The 17830-nt window shown below is 43.3% G+C and overlaps 1 protein-coding gene across 3 annotated transcripts; it reads right to left on the bottom strand.

Annotated features, from left to right (window-relative positions):
- Positions 1-4107: 4107 nt before the first annotated feature.
- LRRC58 (leucine rich repeat containing 58) lies at positions 4108-17821 on the bottom strand. Of its 3 annotated transcripts, none has more exons than XM_084835372.1 (4): positions 17331-17821; positions 16014-16142; positions 14056-14333; positions 4108-12260 (listed from the first exon to the last, which is right to left on the bottom strand). In XM_084835372.1, the coding sequence occupies exons 1-4, from the start codon at positions 17792-17794 to the stop codon at positions 12052-12054; spliced, it is 1080 nt and encodes a 359-aa protein (XP_084691498.1). In that variant the 5' UTR covers positions 17795-17821; the 3' UTR covers positions 4108-12051. The 3 variants fall into 3 exon arrangements, with proteins under 3 accessions (XP_084691498.1, XP_084691499.1, XP_084691497.1); XM_084835373.1 differs by having other exon boundaries at positions 14056-14123; XM_084835371.1 differs by having other exon boundaries at positions 12167-14333.
- Between the last annotated feature and the right edge of the window lie 9 nt (positions 17822-17830).

Genomic DNA, 17830 nt, shown 5'->3' with positions numbered 1-17830 from the left:
TCTTTGGAGATGTCCTTTCTTGCTTCCTTCCAGCTTGGACTTTAATAACTTTGGATGTGTTGGGTCCTCGACATTGTCCAGATTGGATACCACATACAGTTCGATGTTCTCCCTCCCCTCGGTACCGTGTGGGTGACTCCTCCATCAGAGGTGCTACAGCTAGAGATGGAGTCATTGTTAAATAAAGGAGGTATTCAGAGAGTACTTATGTAATGAGAGACAGATGGATTTTCCCCCCGTTACTTCATGGTACTGAAGCGGGATGGAGGACTTCACCCTATCTTAGAGCTCATAGACCTGAATGTCTTCACTACAACCAGGAGGTTTCGAATGATCACCCTTGCAACAATCCTCCCCTAGCTAAAGTGTGGTGTTTGGGTCACAACAATAGACTTAAAGGATGTGTATTTTCACATTGCAATCCACAAATTGCATCAGAAATACCTTTGTTTTGTGATAGGACCTGATATGTTCCAGGTTCGGGTGCTCCTGTTTGGATTGGCCACTGGTCTGAGGGTGTTCACAAAGTGCATGGCAGTAGTCTGGACACCTTCGGATGCTCAGTGTTGAGATACATCCACATCTCAACAATTGGCTTATTGTCTCTTCAACAAGGGAAGACATCGTGAAGGATATGTTGACTGTTTGAAATCTCCTGACTATGCTGGGTCTCCTTATCTACAAGGAAAAATCCAAACTTCTTCTGAGGCAAGCAATCCCATTTATTGCGGAAGTACTGAATTCAGTGACGGGCAGAATATACTTTCCAAAAGATCATGCATTGACTTCAACAGGAGTCTCGAAGGATCTGTACCAGAGCAGAACAGCCATGGCATTTTTGGCTCAATCACTGCTAGGTCTCATGGCAGCAATAGTTTACGTAGTTGCATGGGCATGCCTGCGGATGAGAAACTTGCAAAATTGGTTTCTCCATTAGGTCAATGGCTCCATAAATGCCCGGCATTTCCACATGACAGTTCTGCCAAGTGTGGCTTGAATGCTTCATTGGTGGATGGGCTCTCGTGATCTTCTTCATGGGGTTCGATTCCCCTAGCCCGCTCCAACTTGGGTGATTGCAACCGATGCCTCTCTGCTTGGTTGGGAGGTACATTGCAGTCCATTAAGAATTCAAGGCCTGTGGCTGCAACAGAACACAGGAGGAACGGAAAGGGGGGTGGAGTTGCACTATATGTTAAAAATACGTATCTCTCCACAGAAATACAGGAAGATGAGCTTGGTAGCCCCATCAAGAGCATCTAGGTTAAAATAAATGCAGAAAAGAATAAAAGGAACATGATGGTTGGAGTCTACTACCAGCCACCCAATCAAAGAGAAGACAAGGATGAAACTTTTGAAAAGCAAACTGCCAACGTTTCAAGGAAGCATGATGTAATAGTAATGGGGGACTTCAATTTCCCCGATATTTGTTGGGAGACAAATTCTGCAAAACATGGTGCCTCCAAGAGATTCCTGACTTGTGTTGCTGATCATTACCTCCTACACAAAGTGGAGGAAGGAACTAGAGGATCGGCTATCCTTGACTTTATCCTAACCAACAGAGATGACTTAGTGGATAAAGTAGCAATTACAGGAAATCTGGGGGAAAGCAACCATGTTATACTTGAGTTCTTGGTTCTAAAGGAAGTAAAAGCCAAGTATAGCCAAACGCATACCCTGGATTTTAGGAAGGTCAATTTTAATAAACTCAGAACAATTATAAGTAAGCTCCCATGGCAAGCGGCTCTGAGAAAAGGAGTCCAAGATGGGTGGGAGTTTTTAAAAAAGGAAATTCTAAAGGCACAATTACTTCCAACAGGAAAAAAAGGCAGAAGACAACACAAGGAGCCAATGTGGCTTCACAAAAAGTTTAGAAATGACCTGAAAACAAAAAAGCACACATACAGGGAGTGGAAGGAGGGCCAAGCTACAAAGGAAGTGTACAGGCAGGTAGCACAAAATTGCAGGGATGGCATCAGGAAGGCTAAAGCTGAGAACAAGCTGAGGTTAGCGAGGGATGCTAAAAGCAACAAAAAGGCTTTCTGCAGATACGTGCATAGTAAAAGACAGAGGAAAGAAAGGGCGGTTCAGCTATTGAATAAGGATGGCAAAATGATAACAAAAGACAAGGAAAAGGCAGAAGTGCTCAGTTCCTACTTCGGCTCAGTCTTCTCCCAAAAGAAGGTCCATGAGCACCCTGGCAAAGGCAAAGTACAGGCTGAAGGGACAGGATTGCAGCTTGAGATCAATAGGCATATGGTCAAGGAACACCTAATTACTCTGAATAAGTTCAAATCTCCAGGGCCAGATGAACTGCAACCTAGAGTAATCAAGGAACTGGCAAAAGAACTCCCAGAACCACTGTCTATTATCTTTGAGAAAGCATGGAGGACGGGGGAAGTGCCAGATGACTGGAGGAGGGTCAATGTTGTTCCTATCTTCAAAAAGGGCAAAAAGGAGGAACCTGGGAACTACAGACCAGTCAGTCTGACATCAGTCCCTGGGAACATCTGGAGCAGATGATAAAGCAATCCATCTGTAAGCACCTTGAAAACAATGCAGTGATTACTCAAAGCCAACATGGATTTGTCAAGTACAAATCCTGCCAGACGAATCTGATCTCATTTGTTGATCAGGTAACCTCCCTTGTGGTCTGTGGGAATGCTGTGGACATAATATACCTCGACTTCAGCAAAGCTTTCGACAAAGTGCCCCATGATATCCTGAGGAGCAAACTAGCTCAAAGTGGGCTAGATGAAACAACGATCCGGTGGATCCACAGTTGGCTACAGATTCGGCCTCAAAGAGTGCTTATCAATGGGATCTTCTCAAACCGGGGAGAGGTAACGAGTGGGGTACCACAGGGCTCAGTCCTGGGCCCAGTGCTCTTCAACATTTTTATTAATGACTTGGAGGAGGAAGTGCAGGGAATGCTTATCAAATTTGCAGGATGACACAAAATTGGGAGGGATAGCTAATACCCTGGAAGACAAAAACAGAATTCAAAATGATCTTGATAGGCTGGAGTGCTGGGCAGAATGACATTTAATAGGGATAAATTTATTTATTTATTTATTTAATTTATTTCATTTCTATACCGCCCAATAGCTGAAGCTCTCTGCCAAGTTCTTCACCTAGGAAAAAGAAACCAAATGCACAGTTACAAGATGGGCAATACTTGCCTCAAAAATACTACAAGCAAGAAGGATCTTGGAATTGTTATAGATCACAAGCGGAATATGAGCCAACAATGTGATGTGGCTGCAAAAAAGGCCGGTGCTATTTTGGGCTGCATTAATAGAAGTATAGCTTCCAAATGACCGGAAGTACTAGTTCCCCTCTACTCAGCACTGGTTAGGCCTCATCTAGAGTACTGTGTCCAGTTCTGGGCACCACACTTTAAGAAGGATGCAGACAAACTGGAGAGGGTTCAGAGGAGGGCAACAAAGATGATCAGGGGACTGGAAACAAAGCTGTATGAGGAGAGACTGAAGGAACTGGGCATGTTTAGCTTTGAGAAGAGAAGACTGAGGGAAGATATGATAGCACTCTTCAAGTACTTGAAAGGTTGTCCCAGAGAGGAAGGCCAGGATCTCTTCTTGATCATCCCAGAGTGCAGGACACGGAATAATGTGCTGAAGTTACAGGAAGCCAGATTCCAGCTGAACATCAGGAAAAACATCCTGATATGTTTTTATGACAATGACAATGGAATTATATGACAATGGAAGCAATTACCTAGGGAGGTGGTGGGCTTTCCCATACTTGGAAGCATTCAAGATGAAGCTGGACAGCCATCTGTCAGGGATGCTTTGACTTGGATTCCTGCAATGAGCAGAGGGTTGGACTCGATGGTCTTATAAGCCCCTTCCAACCCTATTATTCTGTGATTCTATGAAGAGGAGAGACAATTGCATGTAAATGTTCTAGAGCTGTTGACAGTAAAGAAAGCTCTCCATGCTTTCGAGGTAGACCTTCAGGTGCAAATACTGACAATACTGCAGTAGTGTGGCACTTAAACAAGAAAGATGAAGCACACTCGCATTGTCTAGTTGCTCTAACTTTGGACATTTTAGATTGGATGATCCCACAAGGGATTGTGTTGACCACCCTCCGCATTGCTGGGAAGGACAATTTGTTAGTGGATACACTAAGTTAGACTCACTTTTCTACACACGAGTGGCAGATGTCTCACACAGTTCTCTGCAGTCTATTTCAGCGATAGGGTTCTCCATCAATAGATCTGTTTGCGTCCCTACAAAATGCAATATACCCCAGGTTTTGCATAAGATTGGGCCTGGGCAAGTCATCCCTGGAAGACACTTTTCTTCGATTGTGGACAAAGGAGTTCTTTTATCTGTTCCCTCCGTTTCCATTGTTAACAAGGTAATTGTCAAGATCCGAACAGAGAAGGCAGACAGTATTCTCATTGCCCTGTTGTGGCTGAGACAGGGCTGGTTTGCCCCTCTGCTCATATTGACCCTGGGGAATTTCCTCTGTCAGTACCAGACCTGCTGTCCAGGAACTGTGGTTGAATCCAACACCCGGACCTCTCCACATTCAAGCTGACTGCATGAAGGATTCAGGGGAGGACTGAATGCCAAATGAATGGCCAAGACTGCCAAATGAACAACGATCTGTTTTATACACCTTCAGGAAGCTGGCAATGAGAAAGGCGTATGCAGGCAAGTGGAGAGCATTTGATGCCTTTGCTAGAACTCATGGATTTGATCCCCTTAAAGGGTCAGTGGATGGAATCCTTTTCTTGAACTCTCTTTTCAAGAAAGGACTTGTGTTCTTCCATCAGTCTACTTGGTGGCTATTTCAGCTACTCACCATTTGGTTCAGGGTTTTCCCTGTTTATGCATCCCCTTGTTAGGCAGTTCATGAGAGGGTTAAAGAATCTCGCACCTCTAGTACAGACACCCACTCCTCAATGGAGTCTCTCCATTATCCTTAAGGCACTGACTTTGAAGTCCTTTGAGCCCCTTGCTACTGTCGATCTCCGTCTCCTATCATTGACGGTCACTTTCTTGGTGATGATTACTTTGGCGAGGAAGTCATCACGTTGAGAATCAATCCACCTTTTTCAGATTTTTCATAAAGATAAGGTGGTCCTCTGCACAGACTTATCCTTTCTTCCTAAAGTAGTTTCAAATTTTCATCTGAATCAAGGCATTATTTTGCCAACCTTTTTCCAGTCCTCTTCTCCATTGGAACCAACCCTCTATAGATTTGGATGTCTGGTGAGCACTGACTGGCCCTTTACAGGTCCAGAACAGAGCATTTCCATAACTCACAGCACCTCTTTCCATGTTACGGTGGGATGAAGAAGGGGTTACTGGTTTCGCCCCAAAGGTTCTCATCCCGGATAGCTGACACAATTAATTTGGTGCACCAAATAGCTCATCTTGAGCTGCCCAATTTAATTAGGGCACATAGGGCGTGGGCACATCAACAGCCTTTGGAAGAGGTGTCATGCTACCAGAACTCTGCAGGGCTGCAACATGGGCAAAGCCCTCTATGTTTATTATGCATTACAGACTGGATGTACAGCCCAGATAGTACTGCAGTTTTGATCAGGCTGTTTTGACAGTGTTGCTGCAGTACAGAGGACATGCACCTACCCTCCTCTGGTAAATGAGCTTGTTAATCGCCCATATGTGTGATGCACAGAGACTACAAAGCAGAAAATCAGGTTGCTTACCTGTAACTGTAGTTCTTTGAGTGGTCATCTGTGTATTCACACAACTCATCCACCATCCCCACTTCGGTATCAATGTCTTAGGTGTGAATGTTCTCTCAGATCCAAGGCCACATTTGGCAGTCTCAAGGAACTGAGGGCCTAGGCAGGAACACACGAGGGTATGTGCAGTAGGATGGTGGGGGAGGGTTCCTGCCAAAATGATCCTTGGCTATAGAAGTTTCCTGAATCAAGGCTCTGCGCCTGTGCATCCATAGGTGTGACTGCACAGATGACCACCCAAAGAACTACAGTTACAGGTAAGCAACCTGCGTTTCTCAGTGGAACTTAGAACTGAGTTCCCCAGTTTAAAAATCCCAATCGCAGAATGGACTCAAGTTCATTAAATCCTCTGCTTTAGACTTGCAGCTAAGATTTATTGAACAGAAAGTTCTCATGTGGGTACACTGGTACCCGACTAAATTCTATAATGTTGGTCTTGGTGACAATGATGCCTGGTTGGTGCTGCCAGGCACCTGCAGCCATTCACATGTTCTGGGAATGCCCCAATTGTTCACTTCTGGCAGGACATTGTAACTCAAATCAACATGGCATTACAGCTAATTTAATCCTGGGTTATATATCAGTTTTGTGGGCACTTCCTAAGCATCAGCTCCAATGGATCCAGTGGGCAGCTCTGGTTGCCAGTGTTTTGCAACACTGGAAAGCTCATCTCTCCCCCTCTGTGGATGACTATGTCAGTGACATGAGGGATCTTTGTACAAAGGAGAGGATTATATAAAACAGATGGGATACTCCTGATAGCTTCACTTCCATTTGGCAAATCTTTCTCTCTCTCATTGAACAGTGACTCCCCACTATCTTTATTCCATTCTTAGCCTGGTCCCACTGTTGCCTTTTCTACCCTCCTTTACCCTTCCCTACCTCTTCTTCATTGCCTTGACTGGTAGCTTTTTATTATTGATGTTGTTGTTCTGTCTGGTGGGTTGTGGGGAGGAAGGCTGTTAAGAACATTGTGTCTGTATGTTTGTTTTGTTGTTATATACTCAGTGTCCTGTTTGGAAAACAATAACCATTCTAATGATAAAAAAGTGGAGGCCACCTGGACCTGGTGACATGTTAATTTTTAGTTTTGCATTAAGTCCAAGAACTACCTTGTCACTTCTATTTGACTCAGTTCTCCCAAACCCCACCCTGAAAAAAAAAATAAGTTCAGACATGAGTAGCCTGCACCTTCCACTGTAATGACAGATGCAAAGACTTCATTCAGCTCCTCTGCAAATTCACTAATTTCCTCCAGCATTCTTTTCCCATTTAATGATCTAACGGCCTCCTTGCCTGGTTTTTTTCTTTGAAAATTTTGAACTAGTTCGCATGACAACCCACTGTGGCTTAATTTACCTGCAGGGGCTGTTGCATTGTGCTGGGTGCCCATGGGCACCGTTTTTATGTGGCACCTGGCCTGCCAAGTTGTTTGAGGGTTAGACAACCCTCAAATGATCCATGGGTCTAACCCTCAAACAACCCCTGCTTCCTGGGTTCGCACACCACGGCAAGCCAAGCGCCCATGGGTGCCATGCAAAAATGTGCTTGCGGGTGCCCAGCACGATGCGACTGCCTCTGTGGGTAAATTAAGTCACGGCGGGCTGTTGTATCATGTGAACTAGGTCACTGAATGACATCGTTGTTGGTGGTGGTGTTTTTAGCAATGTGCTTCAAATTATTATCGTTCGTTGGTTTTTTGCTTTGTTGTCAACTTACATTCATTTTGCCTGAATTTGTGTGCTCCGTTTTTCCTCATCTGAACAAGAAATTTAGCTTTTTGTATGTGCCCTTTAATTCAAATTCAAAGCAAAATCTATTGGGGGGGATGACCCACATTCAAATCCACTCAAATCAAAGAAGCAAACTTCCCCTCCCCAAACCTTAGATCCCCAGGTAAGCTATCTGACATTTTCCCACAAGCAAAAAGAAAACATGCTTTTTTTAAAAAGTGGTATCTATCTATCATACATTGGGAATGGTGAGGCAGTTTGCAACACACACAGCCCCAGCTTGCATGTACCGAGAAGCCACCATGGGTGTGTTTCCTTGTAGGGTTTATTGTTGCAGTGGCAGCCGCCATTCTGAATATTTGGGACATGGCAGGGCACACCATAGCTTCTTGTTACATGAGAACCTGGCATGGGTGGGTTATTGGGGTGGTTTACAAGCCACCGGCAACCCTAAAACAGCTCATGGATTTTTAACCACCCAAACAACCTATCCTCGCCAGGTTCACACTTAACAAGAAGCTGCAGTGACCTGTATTGGCAACCTGGCGCCCATAGGCCCTACAATCCACCGTGGCTAGTAAGAGATCATGCGAACCAGGTCACACACACCCATACCCATCCAGGGACAATGATTTTGTTAAATTCCACTCCCTCACACAAGTGCAGAACAGTTGTGACATATAAGAGACAGATACACATTTTTAATTATCTTTTGGTTTAGTGTTCAAAAGCTCTTTACTGTTAGGAATACTCTACATGCCTAGTAAAGTAGTTTTAGAAACACAAAGCACCTTTAAAACTTGGTAAAGTAAATAGAAGACACAAAATTATGTTAAACAAGAGAACTGGGTGAAATCCTTTTCAGAGTTCACTGTGCAATCAAGCATGCCTAATGAGCAAGGAATACAGTTGATTGGAAAGTTTCTAAGATGGGAGTTATTTTATCCAACACCAGACTCCAGAGACATCGGTGTGAAGTGTCCTTAGAGCATTCAATAAATGAAAACCCATCTCCTTGGTGCAATTAAGATGCATTAAAATACCTCTTTGAAGTCAGTAACAAAGCAGCACTGTAAGGATTAAGTTTCATTACTCCCCATGGTTAAATCCCTCCCATTTGTTGCAACTGACTATAAATGAAAAAAACCCAAGATCTTCCCCTTGCCAAATAATCCAAACAAGTTTTCTAAAACGATCAGAAAGGCCATTCAGAGACCCATGAGAAACAGTGCATGAATACTTGGGAAGGTGTAATATTCATTGAATCCCAAAAATCCTAATTAGAGAGAAGCATAAAGATTGGAAACTGTATAAATTGCTTTAAGTAGATATTTTGTCCTTAAAACATTTCCTACTGATCTAAAAGCATTGAACTTGTACTTACAAACGCCCCATCTGCTGCTCTTGACTAAAGAGATGACAAGAAAGAGGAGAAACAGCAGGAAAGAGGGAATTATTTATTCAAATTTCAGTTTAGCATTTTCTACTCTTAAATACTATGAAAAAGCAAAACAAGAATAGTCTCTAAACTTTGAGAATTCTTTGATGAAGCCTTAAATGATTGGGGGCTGTGGTGATTCAGATATATAGACAATAGCTTTGGCTAATATTCCCAGTACTAGAACAGAATCAATCTCAAGTCCAGGGACAGAAAGGAAAGTGCTGCCTGTTCAAATGTATTGTTATAACTGCCAGAAAATGCAGTGAGCAGGACTACAGGTGGGAACTGCACCTGGGTGAGGCTGACAGCATGCATCAAATAATGCCAAGATTCCATTCTATACAAAAAACATAAGGAAACACATTAACAGGAAAAAAGCCAAGATAGCTGCACTGGTCCTTAAGAAAAAACACATCCACAGCTGGGTCCTTTATTAAGAACAGCCAAAATGTCACAAAATAGTGTGCAAGCTTTTGAGTTCTCCAGAAGTCTTCATTAGGGTGGATGGTACAAAAAGCAGGAGGTGGGGGAAAGAGGCAAAATAAAAACAAAAGCAGTATAAAAATTAGGCCAATGTTCTAGCCATGAAGTCTGCATTGAGGTTCACTCTCAAGATGGAGATTGCAGACTGAATAAATAGGTGCTGTGTTTCTCAGGTTACACCTACAATTCTGGGATGAAGTAGCAATGACTGACCCCCACTTTTGAAAACATAAAGGCCAGCCGTTACCCAGACCCATCTCTAGCCAATTAACAGGAGTTCTTTCATAGCTGAAGTTGCAAGATTATTTTGGTAGCATGATGAAAATCAAGCTGCTATGAAGGTGTTTTTTCTCCCCACTGAGCATTATTAAACTAGAATGGGAGGTTATATGAAGAGGGGAATATGGGTGGAAAAAAGTCAGGTTTATTGCTGTTAAATATCAACAACTTCAGCACAAGCAAATATGTGAATTTATAAGCATTATCCCCAGGACAGCACTTCCAACATCTAAATCAGGGCTGAGGAACTTGTGGCCCTCCTAATGTTGTTGGACTACAACTTCCATCATCCCTTTCCATTGGCCATGTTTGCTGGGACTGATGGGAGTTGGAAGTCCAACATTTGGAGGGCTACAAGTTCCCCACCCCTGACCTATATAAAGATCAGCCTGCTAAAATATTCCAGTAAAGAACCAATACTCCATACTAGCATTCACTCTACTAAATTTTTGCGCCCATATCCACGTAGACCAATCTTATCAAAGCAGAGAAAGCTTTCACTAGAGGCAGAATTGTCACCAGAAGCAGATCCCAACTTTATTACAAGCACTGACTTAGTTGCTTCTCAGGATTCTTTCAAACATACCTGTATTATGAGAGCAGCAGGAGGATTCACTTCTCATCAAACTACTCTACGCTAAAGAGTATATGAGAACACCTTTCTATATGTGTCCCCCAAAACACACGCACCATTTATGGGATGTCAATCCTTAAAACAGTGCTTCCATTGCAGAGTTATCACTTTTTCCCAATCCAAAATACTAGGTCCACTACTGGAAAAATGCAATCGTTCTCCAATGGAAACAATGCTTGAGAAGTCATTGTGGATTCCCTACAAAAACAAGTTGACAAGTGTGTGGGGAAAAAACACCTGTCACTTGAAGAGACAGACACCCTCTGAATTAATACATCTATTGAACTGCTGTGTGTGGAATACGGTTGCACAAATGTCACTGGTGTGAGATCCCTAGTAATGTCTGACAATTGCCCATCCCTCTGCAATTTTGTAACTTTCTGAAGTTTTTTAATCTTCTACAGAGACTAGATGCTTTCTTGTTGTACATGACAGTATCTCCAACACTGACAAAGAAACATGGAAGTGGAGGAGGTCTGGGGAGGACCCCTAGAAGAAGGCAAGGCATGTCTGAGAAAGGAAAATCATGACTTGTAAAACAAGAAAAACAGTTCAAGAGTACAGTGTAAATAAATTAGCAGTGAAGAGAATGGGAGAGATGAAAGTATTGTTAAAAATGTCTACTCTGACATTCACAGTTATACAGATACAAAGCACTGTATTATGCTAAGTGTTGCAGTTTAAAATAAGTGGATTTGAATAAATATTGTCCACAGTATAAAATGGAACAAATAATGGCACCTGTATAACTATCAAGATGTAAGCAAATGATGAATTTGCACCAGATGAATTTAGAACACAGTGAAAGGGAAAATTCTTCTGAGAGTACATAGGGAAAAACTGGTGTAGTTCAGATATAAACTGTCATTAATGGGTTGTACTGTGTTTTAGTTAATGCATTTCTTAGCTGCCTTTCAAGACTGCAGTCTTTGTATTGGCTAAGTAAGGACGCTGATCTAACAGCTATAATGAAAAGTGGAACAAAGTCCAAAGAAGGCACCAATGATGAATTGCAAAACAAAATAGTATGAAGCAGCCTTCCCCAACCTAGTGTCCTCCAGATGTTTTGGACTTCAACTCCCATAAACCCCAGGCAGTATGGTCAGTGGTCAGGAATCCTGGGAAATGTAGCCCAAAACACCTGGAGGGCACCAGTTTGGGGAAGGGTGTTATAAAGAAAGCTTATGTTCTATCGCTACAACAGAACACTGGTCATAGCCAGTGAAGCTGAACAAAGAACACATCAAAATCTAAGGTATTTTTGTATTCTGGAGGAAAGTTAAAATAAATATATAGAGACAAAGAACCTCCACAGAAACAGAACGTTCAAGTACGATAGATGCTGATAATACTGGAACATTCCAGCCCTGCACCCTTATATTATGTTTTATTGCAGACACTAAAAATGGTCCACTTCATATCCAGTCTCATTAGTGAAGTGCTCTAATCACCCTTTTAACAGGTCAAAGAGGCCTCTGACATGTCAAATCCTAGAGTGACCTCCAAGACAGCATACCTTCATAAAGGTCCCTGTGCCAGCTTTCCCCCAAAAGGCATGCAGTGCACTGTCCCAAGCAATTCTATGGTTTTTCAGACCAGACATATTTTTCATGAGTGACAAGGTAAAGACAGGTCAAGGTAAGATTTCAAGGACGTCCTTTGCACGGGGCATCAGACACTGTGTTTCCCCAACTGCTTTTCTAACATGATTTGCTTCTAGTCTTTTCCCTTCCTCTTCTTATCCCAGAAGAACCTTCTGCATCCTTCGTGCAGCGACAATGGCTTCATCTTCTGAATCAGATTCACTCTGGGAATTAGAGCTCTGAGAGGCAGAACTGCAGGGGGAAGAGCACTCTGGAGAACAAAGGTAGTGCATCAGTGGAACACGGTACTTCCCACAGAAGTCGACAAATTTGATTTGTCGGACACAACTGTCAAAATAGACTCCTACAGACAAAAGAAAGGCAGTTTTTAAGACAATGAATGCTTCAAATTGTTATTTAAAGTGTGTGCATGCATATGTGTGTGTGTGTATATCTTGTTTGTATAGCTTAACTATGTTTCTGCACAAGGCACTAACAAGCAGTTTAAACCAGCAAAAGATACACCTTAAGTCAATGGTATTCAACTGATGGGTCAGAACACAGAAGTGGGTCATGGCCCATGAGAAGCTGGATCAAATCCATGGCACAACTCATTTTCACTCTCTTGGGGGGGGGGGGAGAATTAAGAAAAATATGAAACTACTGCCTGCCAGCTGTTGAAACTTATCACTTCACAAGACGGAGCCTGCTTTAATCCAGCAAGGCAATTCCTATTGGGAAGTTGGAAAAAAACAGTCAGAAAAGAGATGGAAAAAGGTAAACACAAACAGAAAAAATTAGGCATGGGCCCCATGTTGCAGGTTGGATTTAAACACTGACTGCATAATCCTATATATGTCTACTCAGAAGAAAGCCCCATTGACTTACTCCTAGGTTAGTGTGTAGGATTGCTGGTTAAGATTTCAGTCTCTCTGTCCTAGAAAGGTTGAAGACTACTATCCTAAATGCCATGAACATCTCACAGTTCTGACCAACACCCATCCATCCAAATTTTCATTCAGAAATGTTCATTTTTTCTTGGTAAGAAAAATGTTTAACTGAGATAGGAAGAAAAGCCATTCCATCACCTCTGTGGAGAGACCAGTATCTTCTGGCTCCTCCTTTCCTTGAACAGTTTCCATTTCAGCTGCTTGTTCTAAGAACTCTGTTGCTTTAAGAACTGGTGCACAACTTTGCTTTTCTCTCCCCTACCTCCTCCCCCTTTTTCCTTTTGTGTCATATTTTTTAAACTGTAACCCTGAGGCCAGGATCTGTCTTGGTTTTTTAAAATGTATCTGGGAGTCTTTTTGGCTGAAGAGCAGAGTAAACAAGTTATTTATTTATTTATTTATTAATAAATAAATAAATGCGAGGTTGCCTTGTTTAAAGCTGAGGGCTAGTTTGTTAAGAGTGTGGTTCATTCCTGTGACAATATGGATTTTATACTACAAACATACCAATATTTTATACTATTATTTGTTATGCCCTACTAAATAATAAAATTGATTGAATAACTCCACTCAGCTGCCACTTTGTTTCCCAGTTCAGTTCAAGGTGCTGCTCATTACCTTTAAAGTCCTAAGTAGCCCTGGGACCTGGCTACTTAAAGGTGCATTTCTGCCCATGTGAACGCACCTGTCCTTTAAGATCAACTGCTGCACCCCTCTTATGTGTGCTGTTGCCTACAGAGGCATGGCTGGTACCAACATGTGGAAGGGCTCTTACATGGCAGCACCTTGTATGTGAAATTCCCTGACACAAGAGCTTAGGTCATCTTCCTCTTTATCTATATTCACTGGCAAGTAAAGAAATTTCTTTCTGAACAAGCATTTGACTATGCTGTGGTTCAGTTTTATTTATTGGCTTTTATTCATTTAGTTCTTTTGTGTTTTTATTTTCCCAGCTGCTTTTAGCTTGTTGTAAATGTATTTTTAATGACTGGTTATTTTAATGCTTTTTATATTTTATAAAAACCAGAGTAGATGCTTCTAAGTAGTAATAAATGTGAAAAACACTGAGCTGGTTCCTCAAACGTCTTGAAATAGGTCTAGAAATCAACAAGTTAGCCTGTGCACAACAGAGAATCTGTGCACCAACATGGGCCATGTGTAGAAAGGCAGGCGAAGGGGTCTGGCACAAGAGCAGGGAACATAGTATACCTCCACATTTTGGATTGGGGCAGTTGCTGGCCAGGCTCAAATATCGGAGCAGGTTTCCTGGGAGATCACTAGGAACAAAGGGAACATTGCGGGTTTTAATGGTACGTCCAGCTAGTTCCTGGAGACTTGGAGGATTGTAGGTCAAGTCACGGACAAATCGCACAACTAAGGGGTTCCCACGCAAACTCAGTTCTTCAAGGTGAACTAGATTGAGGATCTCTCGAGGAAGGTATGTAAGCAGGTTATTGTGAAGGCTAAGGGACCGCAGGGAATGCAACCTGGAAGTCAAAGACAAGAAAACTGAAGTAAGGCTGTGCCACAGTTTTAGCTCACTCTTCCCTCTTTTCCTTATACTTTCTACAGGAAACCCAAAATCTCCCAGATCAGTTCCGGAATATTCCTTCCATGTACCTACAAACATGAGAGAATAAGTAGTATTTAAGTAAATCCATTAAGGGCACAATCCTATGGGGATAGGCGGCCGCCTCTGAACTCGGAGGCAACCGCCTATCCAATGCAGGGCAGGAGAAGCGTGGAGGGGATAATTCCCTCCATGCTTCTCCTGCCCTGCATTTGCGGCTAGACAGACGATTTTGGCTGCCTAGCCGTGGGAAGGTGGAGCATGGGAGGAGGCCGCTGGATGACACATAGGATGTGTCGTACTGGCAGTTCTGCCTTCCCTGCCCCAGAACGCCCCATTTTGGCTGCTCCACAGTCCTCTTCCAAGCACGGAGCTGTTCTGTGCTGCCTGCAAGGCAGTGCAGAAGGGGGGAAGGTTGGTTCTCTGGGAACTGACCTCAGAGCACGGGCTTTCTTCTTTCCTTCCAACCTTCCTCTCTCTTTCAGTCTTCTTCTACCTTCTAAAAACTCCTTCTGGCCTCAACATTTTATAAGTTAAAGCTTGCTGGTACTCTTGTAACTTTTGATCAATCAGGAAGGCGCACCCTTGCACCAAATTTCTTCTGATGAGCTCCTTGCAAACATTTCTGCAAATCTCTGCATTTTGCAAACTGAGACCTATTTTTCTCTCAGCGCAGATACTTCTGCACCCAAGGGTTGAGCAAGGCTCCCTAACCTGTAGCTGAACCTCCTGTCTCTCCCTTGGTCTGAAGACATTCAGGCATCTGCAAGTACTTTAAGCCTTTTGGTTCCAGCAAATACAGAGAAAATGAATAAAACTTTAACATCTAAACTATATAAAAATTATAAGACAGTTCTGTTCCTTCACAGCATGGGTACTGTAAATCACCCTAAGTTAACTAAATGTGTTGTTCTATTTTTATATTATGCATGCGTACACGCACACAAAAACAAAAATACAAACACACGCATACACACACAGGTTCACACATACAAATATATCACTGATTTCTCATAACTTGACTATTTGCAGCTTTATAGGTAAACTGACTCTATTGGAAAGCATTTTGTTTGAGGCAATATGAAACCTATGGTGTTTGATCTGTGACAGCTCTGTCACGTATTCAAGTCACCACTTGATGTTGCAGCCATCAAGCAAACAAGCATGCAAGAACTGCCTCTCAGTCTTCCCAAATGTGATCAAGCCACATTATCACATTTAGGCTGCAATCCTATACCCAGTTATCTGGGAGTAGGCCCCATTTAACCTAATGGGGCTTACTCCTGAGTAGACATGCACTGTCCAGTTGCGCCGTTAGAGAGATTAATTTCCTACACAGAAAAAGCATGCAAACTGTGTGCAGATTACACAATTTGCTGTGTTTTCACATGTATGCCTTATCTGCAGCCAATCACAACTTCCCAGGACATAGAGCAAAGTAGTTTAACATGTGATACTCTTAACACAGTGATTGCATCCTTTTTTCCAACACACAAATGCTTTCTAAAACAAATAATACAAGGTTCTTAAGCATTTGAACTCAGGAGATCAGAGTTAGAGAGATACTCAAAATAGGAAAATAGTTAGAAAAACTCACTGTGCCAATTGAGGGGGAATACTCTGTATCTTGTTATCACACAGGACTAGATAACTTAGCCAAGGCAGGTTTGCTAACTCTGGCGGAATTGAAGTAATGAAATTTCCTCCAAGATACAAAAATTCTAAACTGAAAAACAAAAAAAATTGATATATAAGGTTTATGTCAATATTTTTTCTCATTTCAGAGCGTTGTCTCATCAGGGCATTCACAGCTGACGCTATTTTGCAAAAGAAGTGGTGTACTGAAATTTGGCATAACACATGCTAATCACATGGTCAAACTGTACATGAGTTCATAATAATTATTTTCTCCATTGACTACAAACCCACAATAGTTGGGGTGTGTGAGTGTCATATTTGGGGTTAACCTGGAATTCCAGTGTGATGGAATTCTTATTGTTTTGTTTAAAACAAGTTTACATGCTATTCAGCATGTACATTCAAAAACCAGTTGATGCCTCTTCTCTGAAGGACTGCAATGCATTGGTTAGAAAATCATAAGTGGATCATTTCTCCCTTTTATGGCATGTAAAGAAAAGTGGTGCTTTCCCTCTTGGGTCTGAAACATCATAATATGCATTTTCACTCAGTCATCTTCACAACCTCCCTCTAAAGAAGGCTCAGAGGATTCTGGGCAGGCCTCTTAATTAGGCTATTTTGTGAAAAGGGTACTTGGATGAGTTCTTATCTTCTATTAGTTAAAAAAGAGGGACTGTGCAAATTCATGGAAGACAGATCTACTAACAACTATTAATCACAACAGCTAAATTGAAACTATGGTCAGAGGCAGACTACCTGTGAACAAGAAGATGATGAGGCAAACGGCGGGGGGGGGGGAGAAGAGGGCTGTTGTCTTAGTGCCCTGTTTGTGGGCTTCACACAGACACGTTCTTTCTTCCTTGCATTTATATCCCACCTTTCCTTCAAGTAGCTCAAGGCGGCATACAGTACTCCACCCTCCCATTTTATCCTCAAAACTCCACGAGGTTAGGCCGGTTGACAGTGCCTAGCCCAAGATCACGAAGTGAGCTGCATGGCTCAGTGGAGATTTGAATCTGGGTTTCCACAGCTGAAGTCCAACACGCTAACCATTACACAACACTGCATGAAATCCATAATCCATGGAGGAGGCTAGGTCGGTCAACTACTATTAACCATGGTAACTAAGCAAGGAGCCGCCATATTTAGAGGTAGGGTACCTCTGATAAATACCAAATGCTGGACAAGACCAGCCTTTTGATCAGTTCCAGGCAAAGGTCTTCTGTTAGGGGGCGGCGCTCGTCAGTCTCTCGGCCCTGTGCCACTCTCGGCTCACCTGCTGAGTTCCTGTATGGCGGGAGGGATGCTCTGGAGGCGGTTGCTGCCCAGGCTCAGGCTCTGGAGGCGGCTCAGGCCCAGAAGCGAGGCTGGCAGGTGAGTGAAGCGATTGCCGCTTAAGTTGAGGACGCGCAAGGAGCGGCTGAGCGGGGCACCAGCCAGGCGCTTCGGGAAGGAGCCAGCGGCGCCCAGGCGATTGTTCTTGGCCAGCAGCGTGTGAAGCCGCGCCAGGTCTAGCAGCTCCGGGCCCAGCATCGACAGCCCCGTCCCGCTCACGTCTAGCACCTCCAGTGCCGGGAACCAGCGCCCAAGCCCCGCCGGGAGCCCGCCCACCGGCGACAGCCACGACGGGGGCAGCACTAGGCGCCGCGAGGACGGCTCCACGCTCCCTCTCGCCCGCAGCCCACCTTCCTCGCCCGCTTGCAGGGCCTCTGTTTCGACCTGCCCCGACTCCTCCGCCATGTCGGTCGGGAGCCCCGGAATCTGTGTATTCATTCC

The sequence above is a fragment of the Heloderma suspectum genome, chromosome 2 (genome assembly GCF_057233095.1).
Source record: "Heloderma suspectum isolate Gila_16-S chromosome 2, 16-S_ref, whole genome shotgun sequence".
Classification (NCBI taxonomy): domain Eukaryota; kingdom Metazoa; phylum Chordata; class Lepidosauria; order Squamata; family Helodermatidae; genus Heloderma; species Heloderma suspectum.
The sequence above is the reverse complement of the archived record's forward strand: the minus strand, read 5'-3'. Positions and strand labels throughout refer to the sequence as shown.